This window comes from Trachemys scripta, chromosome 3, assembly GCF_013100865.1.
Source record: "Trachemys scripta elegans isolate TJP31775 chromosome 3, CAS_Tse_1.0, whole genome shotgun sequence".
NCBI classification, from domain to species: Eukaryota; Metazoa; Chordata; order Testudines; family Emydidae; genus Trachemys; species Trachemys scripta.
Window position 1 is genome coordinate 136,090,894 of NC_048300.1, and position 18,799 is coordinate 136,109,692.

The 18,799-nt window shown below is 43.2% G+C and overlaps 1 protein-coding gene across 2 annotated transcripts in view; it reads left to right on the forward strand.

Annotated features, from left to right (window-relative positions):
• The window catches only part of BACH2 (BTB domain and CNC homolog 2), a 253,173-nt gene that overhangs the window by 222,860 nt on the left and 11,514 nt on the right, over positions 1–18,799 (forward strand). For both annotated transcript variants that reach the window (XM_034766029.1, XM_034766028.1), the window contains one exon: positions 5,703–7,247. In XM_034766029.1, the coding sequence (XP_034621920.1) occupies positions 5,703–7,247 (1,545 nt within the window). The remainder of the gene's footprint in view (positions 1–5,702; positions 7,248–18,799) is intronic.

Consider the following 18,799-nt stretch of genomic DNA (forward strand, 5'->3'; position numbering starts at 1 on the left):
GGTAACTTTATTTTGTGTGTCTGTAAATGAATTAGGACAGTGATGGTTACAAAATTTCTGTGTCAGATCAAAATTAATTCAAGGTGCGGGCCTGACCGTCTCTCTCATCTGCCCTTCATTCAAAGTTTTTTCTACATATTTTAAAGAGGTGTCTTCCATATTTCCTCCTTAGCGTGGCAAGAGCTCTGCTTCTGATATTCTCTGCATAAAACAGATGTCCTGAATACTCTATCATCTAGGGTTATTAGGAGTGAAAGACCAAGTCAGCCTGGAAGATAGCTTTATTGTGGAATGTTATAAGTCAGTTACAAGGTTCTTTAGACTATCTACATTATAGCAAACAGCACAGGTGAAAACATAGTAGACAGAGCCATCGAATGCTTCAATTTGTTTTGCAGTCATTCCCCCTAGTGGTTATGTTAGATAACTACCATGAGAGCCTTTTTATTCCACGGAGTCTCTTCTGATCTCAAATACACTATAATCTACTGCTCTTACAGTCGCACGTTGTAGCTGATTTTTACAAGATATGCAGTGATACAAAAACCCATTTATTGAAGATCTTATCAAGAAAAAATTGGCTTCTGAGTGGCACATTTAAATCACCTTCTGTACCAGATGACTGGAGGATAGCTAATGTGATGCCAATTTTTAAAAAAGGCTCCAGAGGTGATCTCAGCAATTACAAGCCGGTAATATTAACTTCAGTACTGGGCAAACTGGTTGAAACTACAGTAAAGAACAGAATTATCAGACACCTAGATGAACACGATTTGTTGGGGAAGAGTCAACATGGTTTTTGTAAAGAGAAATCATGCCTCATCAATCTATTAGAATTCTTTAAGCAGTCAACAAGCATGTGGACAAGGGTGATCCAGTGGTTATAGTATACTTAGATGTTCAGAAAGCCTTTGACAAGGTCCCTCACCAAAGGCTCTTAAGCTAAGTAAGCTGTCATGGGAAAAGAGGGAAGATCCTCTCATGGTTCGGTAACTGGTTAAAAGATAGGAAACAAAGGGTAGGAATAAATGGTCAGTATTCAGAATGGAGAGAGAAGTAAATAGTAGTGTCCCCCAGGGGTCTGTACTGGGACAAGTACTGTTTAACATCATAAATGATCTGGAAAAAGGGTTAAACAGTGAGATGGCAAAATTTGCAGATGATACAAAATTACTCAAGATAGTTAAGTCCAAAGCTGACTGCAAAGAGTTACAAAGGGATCTCACAAAACTGGATGACTGGGCAACAAAATGGCAGATGAAATTCAGTGTTGATAAATGCAAAGTAATGCACATTGGAAAACATAATCCCAACTGTACATATAAAATGATGGGGTCTAAGTTAGCTGTTACCACTCAAGAAAGAGATCTTAGAGTCATTGTGGATAGTTCTCTGAAAACATCCACTAAATGTACAGCGGCAGTCAAAAAAGCTAACAATGTCGGGAATCATTAAGACAGGGATAAATAATAAGGCCAAAAATAGTATATTACCTCTCTCTAAATCCATAGTACACCCACATCTTGAATATTGCATGCAGATGTGGTCACCCCATCTCAAAAAAGATGTATTGGAATTGGAAAAGGTACAGTAAAAGGCAACAAAAATGATTAGGGGTATGGAACAGCTTCCTTATGAGGAGAAATTAATAAGACTGGGACTTTTCAGCTTGGGAAAGAGATGACTAAGGGGGGATATGATTGAGGTCTATAAAATCATGACTGGTGTGGCGAAAGTAAATAAGGAAATGTTATTTACTCCTTCGCATAACACAAGAACGAGGGGTCACCAAATAAAATTAATAGGCAGCAGGTATAAAACAAACAAAAGGAAGTATTTCTTCACACAACGCACAGTCAACTGGTGGAACTCTTTACCAGAGGATGTTGTGAAGGCCAAGACTATAACAGGGTTCAAAAAAGAACTAGATAAATTCATGGAGGATAGTCCATCAATGACTGTTATCCAGGATGGGCAGGGATGGTGTCCCTAGCCTGTGTTTGCTGAGGCTGGGAGTGGGCGATGGGATGGTGATCGCTTGGTAATTGCCTGTTCTGTTCATTCTCTCTGAGGCACCTGCCATTGGCCACTGCTGGAAAACAGGATACTGGGCTAGATGGACCTTTGGTCTGACCCTGTATAGCCGTTCTTATGTTAAAGTTTCCGAGCAGTCTTGCTAATCAAACTGAGTGTAGATAAAATGCAGATACACTTTCAGTGAACTGACAATCTAACAGGCAAAAAATGTAACACCGACAGAGCAAAGATCAGTTCAATAGCCAACTCTTAAATCTAGGCAATTTTCCACCGGACACATAATGTAAAAGGGGAATGTATAGGCTTTGTTGCAAGAATTGTGTAAGATACAAGCAGTCAAGTTAGAAGTTTTCTAAAATAGCATTTATTGTGGTACTTTTTGTATAGAAAATCTATTGAGAGCAATTTTAAGAAGTGTCTAAAAAGATGGTTGTTTTCCTCTCCTTCCAAGATTTATATAGTAGGGCTCTTGACAGCCTGGCTTTACAATAGTTTCTTTTTAAAGTTTTCTCTCTCATTTTTTCTCTAAAATATGTGGCCTGTACAAAGTACCTGATGATGCTGTGTGGCAAAGGATTTATAAGCACTTCTTTGGAATGACCTGCATGACTCACTCATGGCTTTAGCATTATGAGTGAGTCGATTCCAAACATACATAATTATTCCCAGGGGGGAGAAGTAGTAGACATGATATATCTTGATTTTAGTAAGACTTTTGACACAGCCACACATGACATTCTTATAAGCAAACTAGGGAAATGTGGTCTAGATGAATTAAAGTAAGTGCACAACTGGTTGAAAGATCTTACTCAAAAAGTAGTTATCAGTGGTTCGCAGTCAAATTGGGAGGACGTATCTAGTGGGTGCTGCTGGGGTCTATCCTGGGTCCAGTACTATTCAATATTTTATTAATGACTTCGATAATGGAGAGTATGCTCATAACATTTGTGGAAGCTGGGAAGGGTTGCAAGCACTTGGGAGGACAGGATTAGAATTTGAAAGGATCTTGACAAATTGGAGAATTGGTCTGAATTCAGTAAGGTTAAATACAATAAAGACAAGTGCAAAGTACTTCACTTAGAAAGGCAAAATCAAATGTATAACTACAAAATGGAGAATAACTGGCTAACTGTAAAGAATCTGGGGGCTATAGTGGATCATAAATTGAATATGAGTCAGCAATATGATGCAGTTGTGAAAAAGGCTAATATCATTCTGGGGTTTATTAACAGGCCTCAACTGGAGTACTGTGTCCAATTTTGCGTGCCACACTTTAGGAAAGATGTGGACAAATTGGAGAGAGTCCAAAGGAGAGCAACAGAAATGATGAAAGGTTTAGAAAACCTAACCTGTGAGGAAAAGTTTAAAAAAAAAAAGCTGGTCATGTTTAGTCTTGAGAAAAGAAGACTGAGAGAGGACCGGGTAAGTCTTCAATTATATTAGGGGCTGTTGCAAAGAGGACGGTGATCAACTGTTCTCCATGTCCACCGAAGGTCGGACAAGAAGGAAGGGGCTTAATCTGCAGCAAGGGAGATTTAGGTTACATGTTAGGAAAAACTTTCTAACATAAGGATAGTTACACATTGGAACAGGTTACTAAAGGAGGTTGTGGAATCTCTGTTCTTGGAGGTTTTTAAGAAGAGGTTAGATAAACACCAGTCAGGGATGATCTAGATTTACTTGGTTCTGCCTCAGCTCAGGGGACTAGATAATCTCTCAAAGTCCCTTTCAGCCCTACATATCGATGATTACTATCCTAACTTTTCAGATTTAAAATCTGATTTATCAGAACGTTGCACGGGTAAAGCAGGTGCTGTGTAACTCATTGAAAAGCCATGTGCCTATCTTAGGGTACTTATCTGTCCCCTGCTATCATCATGTCGGAGTGCCTCATGATCTTTAATGTATTTATCTTCACAATACCTCTGTGTGATAGGAACCAGCTTCCCTATTTTACAAATGGGGACCTAAGGTACAGAGAGGCTAAGTGACTTCCCAGTGTCATACAGGAAGACTTGGGTGCTGCAAGGAATTTAACGCTGTTTGTTTTTTTTTAGTCCCATCTTAGTGTCCTAACCGCTGGACAATCCTTCCTGTCTTAGAAATCTTGTTCCTTGACTGTGAGCCACAGCTTTGGACTGGTCTGTCAGTGAAAATTTGGCACGAGTCTGCTTTTCAGAATACAAAGGATGGGGACCAGGAAAAGCTAGAAATTTCCCTTTATCATTAAGATGCTTCCATTTCTAGTCCTGGATTAGTCAGGACATATCCGATCTTAAACCTGTTGCTGCTCCAGGAACGAGTAGTGCTTTTGCTGCGCTTCAGCCCAGAATAATTTGTGGGGGAGGATAGATGGGAAAAACCTTTAGTTGAAGTCAATTGCAATGGATTAATGGGCAGGATGCAGGTGAGGTACAGTAGTCAAAAGTGCATAATATATGCAATTTATCACATGGCTCTGTGTATGGATATCACCACAACATATCTGAGGGGGCGGAGAGGGGAGGTGTGCATGTACACATGTGAGGGTATGTATTCCTTATATATAATATGTGTGTGGTGTATATGTATAATACTATCCAGGAAATAAGTGTAATTCATTCCCAAAGAAAAATAGAGTAAAATTATCTTCCAGGCTAGGGATCTGTGTGACTTGTAGCAGTTGAATATGAATGTGAACCTATTCCCTGCATGCTGTAATTCATATTCACTGAAACCAGAAATAATGCAATTCCTCTGATTGAGGAGAACCCATGTGCAGTACAAATTCAAAATCTTCCATTGTTTGTGAAATAGCAACTAGATAAATGGTGGCTAGCATAGATTTGAGGAAACATTAGCCTGGTTGCCTTTCAGACTAGGGGGGAAAGTTCTTATCTGAATTTTCATATAACATTCAGCATACATGTTTCCCTCCCAAAACACTGTTCAGATTAAATGACACCTTTATCCTCCAACCCATTCTGCACAAGGGTTAGAAGAATCATACTGTCATTTGTATCTTCTTGTTGCAATGCATCATGTTAACGGAGAACTATGAATTCATTCATTGACAGATTAATAGTGTGTATGCTAATGTATATTTTTACATCTTTTAAATGCCTTGTTCATAGCTCTTTAAGTCACTCAGTCTAAGGGCTGGTCTACACTGGGGAGGGCGGGGTCGATCTAAGATACGCAACTTCAGTTACGCGAATAGCATAGCTGAAGTCGAAGTATCTAAGATTGAATTACCTGGGGTCCACACAGAGCGGGATTGACAGCCGCGGCTCCCCCGTCAACTGCGCTACCGCCACTCGCTCTGGTGGAGTTCCGAAGTCGACGGTGAACACGTTTGGAGATCGATATATCGCGTCTTAACGAGACACGATATATCGATCCCAGATAAATCGATTGCTACCCGCCGATATGGTGGGTAGTGAAGACGTACCCTGAGTAACGTTTAGTTCAGCCTGTAATATGAGGTATAAAAGCAACACAGAGCAGACAGCATTAATTATTGGAAGTAGCATAATGGCTGACCTGATAAAAGATTAATTGGTACTTTACAGTATTTATTTATGGACATTAGAGCTGTCAGGTTATCTAACTACACTTGAAAGGCTTGGGACAATAGCTGTACTGATGGTAATGATGTCAATTTCCCTGTTGTTGTTTTTTTGCAGGTCACTGCCAGAGGATTTGGTCCATTGTTACAGTTTGCCTACACTGCTAAGCTGTTACTCAGCAGAGAAAACATCCAGGAGGTCATCCACTGTGCTGAATTCCTGCGCATGCACAACCTGGAGGACTCCTGCTTCAGCTTCCTTCAGACTCAGCTGCTGAACAATGAAGATGGCCTGTTCCTGTGCAAAAAGGATACCACCTGTCAGAGAATGCACGATGAAGAGAACTCTGATGGAGAAGAGGAGGAAACTATGGAATCAGAGACTTCAAAGATATCCTGCCCAAGGGAAAGAATGCATCAGGAACCCTTTAACTTTGAATCCACTAGTTCTGGAGCAGACAAGGAAGAAGGGATGCTGCCTGACTCTGACATGCTGAGAGATAGCAAGGACAGTTTGGACAAAGACTCAGTAACACGGTACCCAAGATATAAGAAATACCAGCTTGCTTGTACCAAGAATGTCTACAACACATCACACATCAGTACCTCAAGTTTTGCAAGCACATTCAGTGAAGAGAGTTCTGGAAATGGCCTCAAATCAGGACTTGCTGTGGGGCAGATAAAAAGCGAGCCTCAGAATGAGGAAAACGATGAAGAAAGCATCACGCTTTGCCTGTCTGGAGATGAACCTGACATCAGGGATAAAGAAGGGGATGTTGAAATGGACAGGAAACAGCCAAGTCCCACTTGTGTTGACGGGTCTAAAAGTGTGTCCTCTCCTTCCTGCTTAAGGTCTTTCTTCAACAGAACAAAAAGCGTAGATTTGGTTGGCTTCCCCAGTACTTCCCAACAGCACTTTGCCAGGGGTCCAACATGCCCTTTTGACCAAGGGACAACTCAGGGTGACCAGAAAACTGACTACAGCCCTTTCACAGGGAATTATGGACAGTCCCATGCCATTCAGAAGGATACTTCCAACTTCACAATGGGATCACCACTCAGAGGGCCTGGTTTTGAAGCACTCTGTAAACAGGAAGGTGAACTGGACAGGAGGAGTGTTATATTCTCTTCAAATGCTTGTGACCAAGTAAACACTTCAGTGCATTCATATTCTGGTGTGAGCAACTTGGACAAAGACCTCACTGAGACTGTGCCAAAGGGTCTGTGGGCTGGAGGCAGCCAATCCCTTCCTAGTTCACAGACCTATTCCCACAGTGGACTGACAGCTGATCACTTGCCAGGAAGGATGCGGCCTAACACCAGCTGCCCGGTGCCAATTAAAGTTTGCCCTCGCTCTCCTCCTTTGGAAACCAGAACCAGGACCTCTAGCTCATGTTCCTCCTACTCATATGCAGAGGATGGCAGTGTTGGTTCTCCCTGTAGCCTCCCTCTGTGTGAGTTTTCATCTTCCCCCTGTTCCCAAGGAGCTCGATTCCTGGCCCCTGAACATCAGGAGCCAGGCATGATGGGAGATGGAATGTACAACCAAGTCAGACCCCAGATTAAATGTGAGCCATCCTATGGAACAAACTCCAGTGATGAGTCTGGGTCGTTCTCAGAAGCAGACAGTGAATCATGTCCTGTGCAAGACAGAGGACATGAGGTAGGGAATTAAGATAAGTACACATGTAACAGTCATTGTGACCCATTGAATCAGTCCTTTATTCTCTTAAATAACTTTTGGCATTTGCCCAGCACTTTCTAATTTACAGAGGCAAACGGTAATATGTATTCATCTCCTCGTCAGCTGAATCTGCATGGTTAACAGAGGAGAGATCATGAATAGCTGTGTTGAGTTCCTAGAGACTTGGCACTTACTGAAATTTTAATATTAAACAAGCAGCAGCAAACAGCTGAATTATGAGAGTAAATGTATGTTCGTAGAAATGCTGCCACCTCTCTTTTTCCTTCTTGCACCTAGCTAAAAATATATCTATTGTAAGGAATTAAAGTATATTTTCACTCTTAAACTGTACTGTTTCCTACAGCTTGGTTTATAGAGTGTAATATTATGGTAGCACTTACAGGGCCCAAGATTATGGCCTTGTAGAGGTAGGCACGGCACTGTATAAACAGAGTCCCTGCTCCAAATCACTTGCAATCTGTATGAGACAGACAAAGGATGGGAGGAGAAACAACTAACCTAAAGTCACACAGCTGGTCAGTGACAGAGCTAGGAACAGAACCCAGGTTCGCTTCCTCCCAGTCTCATGGCCTATCCTCTAAACCAGTGGTGGGCAACCTGTGGCTCGAGGGCAGCATGCAGCCCATCAGGGTAATCTAATTGCGGGCTGCAAGACATTTTGCTAACATTGACCGTCCGCAGGCACGGCCCTCCGCAGCTCCCAGTGGTCACAATTTGTTGCTCCCGGCCAATGGAGCTGTGGGAAGCAGCGGGCCGCAGCAATGTGCTGGCCACCTCTTCCCGCAGCTCCCATTGGTCGGGAATGGTGAACCGCAGCCACTGGGAGTTGCAGGGGGCAGTGCCTGCAGATGGTCAACGTCAGCAAAACGTCTCATGCCCCGCAGGCCACAGTTGCCCACCACTGCTCTAAACTGTGCAGCCTCCCTATGTGTTGTCTTTATTTGCAACCAGTGAGCTTTGCCTCTCATCAAATTGATTATTTGGATTGTACTTCCTGCCTAGGACCACACTTTCCTCGTTACTGAAGAACTCTAGCAGACAGTTGCATAAAACATCGAGGATTGTTATCCGTGAATTTTCAGAAATGATAGAGAGAAGCAGGGAAAATGTATGGGACCAAGAAACAAGCTGTGAATTTCCATGCAGCACTGACAAATGTTCTTCCATCAGTGAGAAGAAATAGGGTAATTTACAAAGGCAAAAAGGCCAGGTATAAATGCTGTGGTGGCTGTTAACTAACTAGGAGTGTGAGTATTTCAGTGTAAATTTATAAGCTTGGGAGAATGAAGGTACAGTGCATAGCTTGAGAGCTGAAAAGAGAATGGGTGTTTTTACAGAATTCCATTAGGGAATTGAGGCGAGTGTACTGGAGTAATTTCTATATGGAACAGCATATCTGCTGTCCTGGGTCAGAACAATAAAACATTGTCTTGAGACCTGCTGCTCTAGCATGGAAAGCAGGTAAGTTCATTGCCTGGGTTAGCATATGTTGTGAGAGCCTAGGATGGAACTGACTGGACTCAGACCCACGGGGGTGAAAAGAGAAAGAGAGGGACACAAAAAAACCCGTTATTTTATGCCCCACTTGTAGAAAGTCGTTTAATTTTTCAAAACTTCTACCAATTGCTGCAATGTATTGTTATTCCTGCCTTCTTCCTGAGGTGTGGTTCATAGAATCATAGAAGATTAGGGTTGGAAGAGACCTCAGGAGGTCATCTAGTCCAATCCCCTGCTCAAAGCAGGATCAACCCCAACTAAATCATCCCAGCCAGGGCTTTGTCAAGCCGGACCTTAAAAACCTCGAAGGATGGAGATTCCACCACCTCCCTAAGTAACCCATTCCAGTGCTTCACCACCTTCCTAGTGAAATAGTGTTTCCTAATATCCAACCTAGACCTCCCTGACTGCAACTTGAGACCATTGCTCCTTGTTCTGTCACCTGCTACCAGTGAGAACAGCCGAGCTCCATCCTCTTTGGAATCCCCCTTCAGGTAGTTGAAGGCAGCTATCAAATCCCCCCTCACTCTTTTCTTCTGCAGACTAAACAAGGAGAGGAACTAAACAGTTCCCTCAGCCTCTCCTCATAAGTCATGTGCTCCAGCCCCCTGATCATTTTCATTGCCCTCCGCTGAACTCTCTCCAATGTGTCCACATCCTTTCTGTAGTGGGGGGCCCAAAACAGGACACAGTACACCAGATGTGGCCTCACCAGTGCCAAATAGAGGGGAATAATCATTTTCCTCGATCTGCTGGCAATGCTCCTACTAATGCAGCCCAATATGCCGTTAGCCTTCTTGCTTACAAGGGCGCACTGTTTATTCATATCCAGCTTCTTGTCCACTGTAATCCCCAGGTCCTTTTCTGCAGAACTGCCGCTTAGCCAGTCCGTCCCCAGCCTGTAGCAGTGCATGGGATTCTTCCATCCTTAAGTGCAGGACTCTGCACTTGTCCTTGTTGAACCTCATCAGATTTCTTTTGGCCCATTCCTCCAATTTGTCTAGGTTACTCTTGACCCTATCCCCACAGTCCAGTGTATCTACCTCTATGCCCAGCTTAGTGTCATCCACAAACTTGCTGAGGGTGCAATCCGCCCCATCATCCAAATCATTAATGAAGATGTTGAACAAAACTGGTCCCAGGACCGACCCCCGGGGCACTCCGCTTGATACCAGCTGCCAACTAGACATTGAGCCGTTGATCACTACCCGTTGAGCCCAACGATCTAGTCAGCTTTCTATCCACCTTATAGTCCATTCATCCAATCCATAGTTCTCTAACTTGCTGGCAAGAATACTATGGGAGACTGTATCCAAAGTCTTTGCTAAAGTCAAGGTATATCACATCCACCGCTTTTCGCATATCCACAGAGTCAGTTATCTCTTCATAGAAGGCAATCACGTTGGTCAGGCATGACTTGCCCTTGGTGAATCCATGTTGACTATTCCTGATCACCTTCCTCTCCTCTAAGTGCTTCAAAATGGATTCCTTGAGGACCTGCTCCATGATTTTCCCAGGGACTGAAATGAGACTGACCGGTCTATAGTTCCCAGATTTTCCTTCTTCCCTTTTTTAAAGATGGGCACTATATTTGCCTTTTTACGATCATCCGGGACCTCCCCCCGATCACCACAAGTTTTTCAAAAATAATGGCCAATGCAATCACATCAGCCAACTCCCTCATCACCCTCAGATGCATTAGATCCAGCCCCATGGTTATGTGCATGTCCAGCTTTTCTAAATAGTCCTTAACCTGTTCTTTCAGCACTGAGGGCTGCTCACCTCCTCCCTATACTGTGCTGCCCAGTGCAGCAGTCTGGGAGCTGACCTTGTCTGTGAAGACCGAGGCAAAAAAAGTATTGAGTACTTCAGCTTTTTCTACATCATCTGTCACTAGGTTGCCTCCCCTATTCGGTAAGGGTCCCACACTTTCCCTGACCTTTTTCTTGTTGCTAACATACCTGTAGAAACCCTTCTTGTTACCCTTCACATCCCTTGCTAGCTGCAACTCTAATTGTGCTTTGGCCTGCCTGATTTCACTCCTGCATACTCGAACAATATTTTTTATATTCCTCCCTAGTCATCTGTCCAAGTTTCCACTTCTTGTAAACTTCTTTTTTGTGTTTAAGCCCACCAAAGATATCTCTGTTAAGCCAGCTGGGTTGCCTGCCATATTTACTATTCTTTCTGCACATCGGGATGGTTTGTTCCTGCGCCCTCAATAAAGCTTCTTTAAAATACAGCCAGCTCTCCTGGACTCCTTTTCCCCTCATAGTAGCCTCCCAGGGGATCCTGCCCATCAGTTCTCTGAGGGAGTCAAAGTCTGCTTTTCTGAGGTCCAGGGTCCGTATTCTGCTGCTCTCCTTTTTTTCCTTTTGTCAGGATCCTCATCTCGACCATCTCATGGTCACTGCTGCCCAGGTTGCCACCCATTTCTACTTCCTCTATCAATTCTTCCCTGTTTGTGAGCAATAGGTCAAGGTGAACATGGCCTCCAGCACTTGCACCAGGAAGTTGTCCCCAACACTCTCCAAAAACTTCCTGGATTGTCTCTGCATTGTTGTATTGCTCTCCTAGCTGGTGTCAGAGTGATTGAAATCCCTGATGAGAACCAGGGCCTGTGATCTAGAAACTTCTGTTAGTTGTCCAAATAAAGCCTTGTCTACCTCATCCTCCTGGTCTGGTGGTCTATAGCAGATGCCCACCACGACATCACCCTTGTTGCTCTCACCTCTAAACTTAACCCAAAGACTCTCAACCGGCTTTTCTCCAGTTCCATACTGGAGTTCTGAGCAATCATACTGCTCTCTTACATACAGTGCAACTCCTCCACCTTTTCTCCCCCGCCTGTCCTTCCTGAACACTTTATACCCATCCATGACAGTGCTCCAGTCATGTGAGTTACCCCACCAAGTCTCTGTTGTTCCAATCACATAGTTCCTTGACTGTGCCAGGACTTCCAATTTTTCCTGCTTGTTTCCCAGGTTTCTTGCGTTCATATACAGGCATCTAAGATAACTAGCCGATTGCCCTACTTTTTCAATATGAATCAGGAGGCCTCCCCTGTTGCACCATCCTCCTCGTGTTTCCTCCCCGTATCCCACTTCCCCACTTACCTCAGGGCTTAGGTCTCCATTCCCTGACGAACCTAGTTTAAAGCCCTCCTCACTAGGTTAGCAAGCCTACCTGTGAAGATGCTCTTCCCTCTCTTTATTAGGTGGGTCCCATCTCTTCCTAGCATCCTTCCTGGAACAACATCCCATGGTTAAAGAATCCAAAACCCTCTCTCCGACACCACCTGCGCAACCAAGCATTTACTTCCATAATTGGATGGTCCCTACCTGGGCCTTTTCCTTCAACAGGGAGGATGGACGAGAACACGACATGCGCCTCAAACTCCTTCATCCTTCTTCCCAGATCCGCGTATTCTGCAGTAACACACTCAAGGCAGTATCATTGGTGTCCATGTGGAGAAGTAGAAATGGGGAGCAGTCCGAGGGCTTGATTAGTCTCAGCAGACTCTCCGTCACATCCCAAATTCTTGCTCCAGGCAAGCAGCACACTTCTCGAGTTTCCCAGTCTGGACAGCAGATGGATGACTCCGTCCCCCTTAGGAGGGAGTCCCTGACCACCACCACCTGTATCCTCGTCTTGGGAGTGGTGGTAAGCGAACCCCCATCCCTAGAACAATGCATTCCATGCCTTCCCGTCAATGGGGTCTCCTTCTGATCCCTTCTCTCAGATGACTCTTCCAAACCATTCTCCACCGTTGTACCTGTGCAGGGAGCATGAAAACGGTTTCTTACCTTTATCTGCATTGGGAGTACATGGGTTCTCCTCTTTTTTCTTCTGGAAGTCACATGCTGCCAGTTTTCTCCCCCGTTCTGCACTGCCCTCTCTGATTCTTCAGCATGCTGTACCAGCAGTACCGAACGCTGACTTCTATCCAGAAAGTCTTCATTTTCTCTGATGCAACACAGGGTTGATACTTGGGTCTCTAGTCCTTTAACCTTCTCTTCCAATATGGAGACCAGCTTGCACTTCATACAGACGAATTTGCTTCTATCCTTTGGAAGAAAGACAAACAAGGCACATCCTGTGCAGGTCACAACAGCTAATCGCTCACTATCCGTATTGTCTTCCCTTCAGATGTTGTATTTACTGCTCACAGAAGCCTGAAAGGCAAAAAAACCTCTGTGGTAACTTCCCACAGGCAAACTCCCTCTGTTTGCCTCTCTTCTGTTCATCACTCACTCAGTTCGCAACTGGTGCCTCCCAAAATAGCAAGCCATAACCGTTACATGGAGGAGATTGGAGGGGGTTGTTTTATGCTTGGCTCTAAATAAGGGTGGTGTGCAGCTGAACAGGCCCGGGAGGCATCGTGACTTGGAGTCACCATTTCTGGCAGTGAAGTAGTTTTGAAAGTGTGCATCTTTCTTCCTACGTCTGTGATTGGGGGGAAGGGGGGGAGGGGAGATAGTGTTCCACCTCCTCTTGCCCCTTTGCTTCCTGGGGGGTGGGATATCCAGAGCATTGAACTGGACCCAGATCCGAGATCCAGGTCCTAAAGCAGCCACGTTGGAGTGGGTGAGGCCTCTTGCCCCCGAATGGCCATGTCACAATCTTGCCCTATATTAGATGTCACATTTACAAGGGGGAACAAGACAGCAGGGAGAAGGTGGAGGAGAGAAGACAGTGATAGCACAAAATCATTCCGTTACTCAGTGAAGGCAAATGCATAGCATGGTGTAGTAAAGAGGATGGGAGGTTGGGATTTGTGTTATTGTTTTAAATGACTAATTAGCTGTTTTTGGCTGTGTGTGGATGCTGCAGCAGAAGTGAGTCTGAGGGAGTTGAAAGAGGAGGCTGGGGGGGGGCCTTGTGGATCGTCTCAGAGAGAGCTTTGTTTGCATACGGGGTGGCGAGGACAAAAGGAGGAAGACATTAATGGGAGACACAGACGGATGGGGTATTGAAGCTGGCTTCAGAATGCCCCTGGCTGCAAGTTGGGGTCTAGTGGACTGAGCAGAGGGCTGGGCATTAAGATGCTTGGCTTCTATTTCTGATTCTGCCATTGACTTTCTATGTAATACTGGGCAAGTCAATTCTCTTTGCCTCATGTACAAGACATGAATTATGATAGTGCTTGTCCACTTTTGCAGGACACTTTGAGATGTATTGATGAAAAGTATTGTTAGTGGGAGTAAATTAATACTCCATGAGGTGGTATGGATCTCTGAACCCAGATCAACAATCCAAGATAACGGGAAATTAGATTGTGTGAGCACTAAGTCCCAGTTCAGATCTTTGATTGAAAAGAGAATTTGAGAAGGCTATTCCAATAGAACAGCTGATAGAAATACAATGCAATCTCATTTAAGAAGTGTCTTATCATATAGACATCTCAAGAAACTCTGTAATATCCATGTCCCTGGAAATTAGCTTCTGGTAAAGGCATCAAACAATGTAAAATACCTGGGGGTGTAGGGTGCATTTTCAAATCATTATGCCTAGTTTTAGCAACTCTGCTGCCAATCAGATCAGTGGGCAGCACATGTAATGTTCTGAAAATGTAACCACTGCAGTCAGCTGCCTCTTTATAGACTTTTAATTGGAGCTTTCTCCAACCTTGAAAATGTCATTTTTGCCCCTTGCCATCTTTATTACTTTGCAGACTGGTCTCTAGTTCCTCAGTCTCCATGCAGCATAAGATGAAATTATTCATGGGTTGTTTGTTTGTATTTTAAAGTGTAGCTGATGAAATAGTTGAGTGAGTATAATTAATCCCTAGTACCTAAGGGGCTATATTCTGCCTCCCCACTCACACTGGGAAGTACCTTGCTTCTTGAGTATTCCCATTGATTGCAATTTGTATGTATGGCTGATGGACTCTGACCCTCAGTTATCAAATATCTAATGTCCCTTGGATTTTAGACCTGTCATTCTTGATTTGGGTCCCAACGTGTTGTCATTGCCCAGACTTCGGTGACTTTGATCTCTTGGGGAATGTGGGCCACGCAGAAGCACATGTACTCAAATCAGTTAATTCAGAAAATATTTGGTGGTGGTGGGAGGGGAATGCCTCTTTGTTGGATGTCTCTTCCTTTGGAAAGATGGGGTTACTGATGTTTTTGTCTTCAATTACCTTTGATAGATAAAATAGCAGGTGCAAGCAGAAATATCCCTGTTACAATGCAGTACAGTTATAGGAGCAGAAAGGAGAGACTATCTGAACCAGAGTCCTTTGAGCTGCTGTGATTTTATGGAATTGGCAGATTGTTTAATGTAATGGCCAATTTCATACAAATCCTTCTCTTCACTCATTCCCCTCAGCCTCTGGAGAGTATTTAAAGTCAATTATTGGAATATAATACCACTGACAAGAATACAGCTGTTTTTGCCTCATGACCAATTTCCAACAGTCTTGCTTAAAACAGAAAAAAAAAAGACCACCCAGAACAGAAACGTTCTCCCCAATGATACTTTGTTTTCTTAAAATGTATATTCCTAAATATCCTTTTGCTGCTATAAAACAATCTGGGTGCAACCTGCCTGTAAACATCATTTGTAATGAAATCTATGTATTTGTTGCATCAGATTCTTCTGCATTAGGTCTAAAAAAATCTAAAATCTAAACTCAGGTCACTTAGCTGAAGTTTTCCTGAAAAGAATAAACAAGGGCAGAAGGAGTTAGGAGGCCGAGTTTTCCAAGAACTATTAATATCTAAGGAATCACATTGAATATGTCTGTCATTTATATTTAAGAATTTCCCACTTGGATTTAGGGACTCACTTTTCAAAAATTTTCACAAAAGCAATGCTGGTACAATTGAGGATGTTAAAGACAAACTATCTTCAATGAGAGTCCAGAAGCCTTCATGTCAAGTGACAGATGGAACAGTTCTCTGCTCATCTGGTGACCAAAAACTAAATATTAAAGTTTTAAGGGGATCCGCAGTTTGAGAGGGAAGAAATATATTTGCTCTCTATGTTTGGAAGTGTTAATGAATTCCAGTCTGTGCCATGTAAAGTCAACCCAGACAACCCGGTACTGGGTCCCTATTAATAAATGCAATAGTAATCTCTGATTTCCGGAGAGTTGTCACCCTTGTATCCAGTCTGATGGTCACATGTCCTTAGCTGCAGTGCTGACTAGGAGCTGATCAGCTTCATTGGCCCACTGAAGTAGCATCCACATAATGAATGGTGGAAAAACTGTGGCTGCAGAGGGAGAGAGGAGTGGCAGATCAGAGTGTAAACTGTTGTCTGTAGAAGACTGTGGATGGGTGATACAGTGACTGGCAGGATCTAGATGGGAGAAGGACTGTGGCTGGTGGAGAAAAAAGAGAAAAGAGTATATTGAAAGGGCAAGACAGAGTGAGCAGTCCTTAGACTTCCCCTTCCAAAACTCTGTTATGCGTGATTATCCCACATATGTCTTGGTTTTCATCTTGTTAGGTTTGTTTGCCATAGGCTAGCAGGCCCCTTGTAGAGAAGGTTTTTGTTCTTTGTTTGTTCTTTAGACTTCGGCCTCTCATGGGTTTTCCACTGGGTAAGGAGGGGAGATTGTGGTCAGAAAAAGCAATTTCTGTAAGCTTTCACCACAGTGTACAGAAATAAATATATCACAGTGTTTATGCAGGGGGAGCGGGGTTTTCAAAAGCCCCATTGTTGGCCTGACGCTGCTCCCGTTGGGAGTCAACACTATGAATTCAATGGCCGTCAAGTTGAGCTAATGTAGAGCGCTTTTGAGAATTCCCCCTTTTAAATGCATTTTAGGAAAACAGTATCAGAAATAACAGCAGTTAGTGATTGTATCCTCAGAATATAACAAACAATTCTCACTCCCCACAAAAAGTCACTCCTAGAATACAATCCATATTTTAGATGTACTCACCAGGAGCTGCAAGCTGTGTCAGGGCCAAGCTGTTTGAGTACCACAGGCTGTCACTAGGCTGCCGCTTTCAGTGTAAAAGAACGCGCTAGCAGTTTTTACGTTGTTGTGCAAACAAAGCAAATGCCAAAAGAGCAAGATTTTTTGGGTCTGTGTTTAAAGATGCTGTCAGTGTCTAAGGGTCCCTGCTTTATTACACACCCTTCCCTGTGGGCTCCTTCACTTGTTTTAATGTTGCTGCTAGGGTTAAGGAGGTTCAGCTACCTTGCTGGTATTTTGTTAGAGATTTGGCAGCCCAAGTAAGATGCTGTGGAAATTCAATTAGAAATAAAAAGTGAAAAGCTAAAGATACTAGATAGGAAAAATTCCAGTCACCTGATGTTCACATCTCTCATGTGGATTGTACTGGGCCTGATTCTGTCCCTTTATTCAGAAGAAAAGCAGCGATTAGTACAGTACTTGAGCAGTGCAGTAGTAAATAGCACACTATCCAAGCTGGCATTAGCTAGTGAAGCTTGAAAGAATTAATTGGTTATGTATGCGCCTTTCACTTGCTGAGTCAATGGCTGTCCTGTCTATCTAGGTCACTACTAAATTGCTTAGCCATTCGATGTAATGACATTTACACTGGCATCCTCATGGTACTGATGAAGAAAAAGTCCCCAAAATCATAGGCAGATTTTAGTTTTCACAAGCGTTGTTTGGCCGTCTTTCCTTTGAATGTATCATCCATAATTTAGGGGAAATATTAATTGCAACAATAGCAGAATGGGTTGGCCTGTTTAGTGATGTAGGCTGCATCATGAGGTATTTTTGATGTAGGCTGCATTTATGAGGTATCTTTGGTGAAGAACAGGGCCTCTGCTGTGATGTAAAAATACAGCAGAAGTAATTGTATAGATAGATACTTAGATAGCTCCCTTCTCTAGATGTATACCTTCTTCTGTAATAACTCACTGAAAGAATGTGGCTTCTGTGGATGTTTCTGACTTGAAATATCCCAAACTGGTTCTAGAAAATTCCTTAATCTCTGAAAGGCCGAGTTCAGAAAAGTTTCCTTTTTCTTTCAGAAGCAGCTCTTTGTTTAGTTTTATACAGCAGGCTACTCACCTTTGAGAGATTGCTAGAGACACGACCAGATCCTCAACTTGTGGGAATCCACATAGCTCCGTTGCAGTTTATATCAGTCAAGAATCTGGCCCACAATCAGCCTAAAATATCGCTAGCTTCTTATAACTACACTATAGAATAGTTACTCACAGCAGCCACTCCACAGAAGCCTCTTTTTAGCTGAGAAATAGTTTCACTATTTAAAGGTGAAGAAAGTGGCATTACATTGAAAATAATGTGTAAAGTGAAAGAGGCTGAGATTGGTGTTCTACCGCTGTTTTCCTTTTCCTTTTTTAATCTCATGTAACTTTGCACATTGAAGTCAATGGAATCACTCTACTTTTCCTGATGGAGAGCAGAATTGGGCCCAGTACATCCAAGTTTGCACATTCAACCCATGTCGTTTCTGAATCTTCTATTTATTTTCCTATCTCCTTGCCCTGCTTCTCCCTGGCATTTACAAGTGGATTCCAGTGTATTGCCACATGAACTTTTTCCCTGTGACATGAAATGCAGGCAAATTTCCTGTCTGCACATAAACAACTTTTTGAGCAAAACAATTAAAACTTGCTTTCACTCTTGGTGTCAAAACTTGAATGTAAAAGCCTTATTTTTCCAGGTTAAACTGGGGTGTCTTCCAAAGGAATCCACAGACAATTTTTTTCAGGCACTGGCTTAAGAGCAAACCGTACAACACTAAGTTTATGTTTACTGTCCAAAGGGTCTGAAAGGGAAATCAAACATTCTTCATATCAGTAGGTAGTAGTCTGCAAACAAGGTAGTCCACATCACCATGTCTAAGGTCAATCTCTGTGTATATAAGCTAAGTATTGTTTTCCCTGGCAGCACCTGTTTGGTATTTCTTCTTCCATTAAACTGATCTGCAGTGTGATCTGTTATAATATTAGGCAGTCTCTGAGCCAGTTTCACAGGGACAGGGCAAAGTTCATTGCATGAAAACTGTGTGAAAGGATACAGTAGGTGTTTGTACCAAGTTTCACGTGGCTGG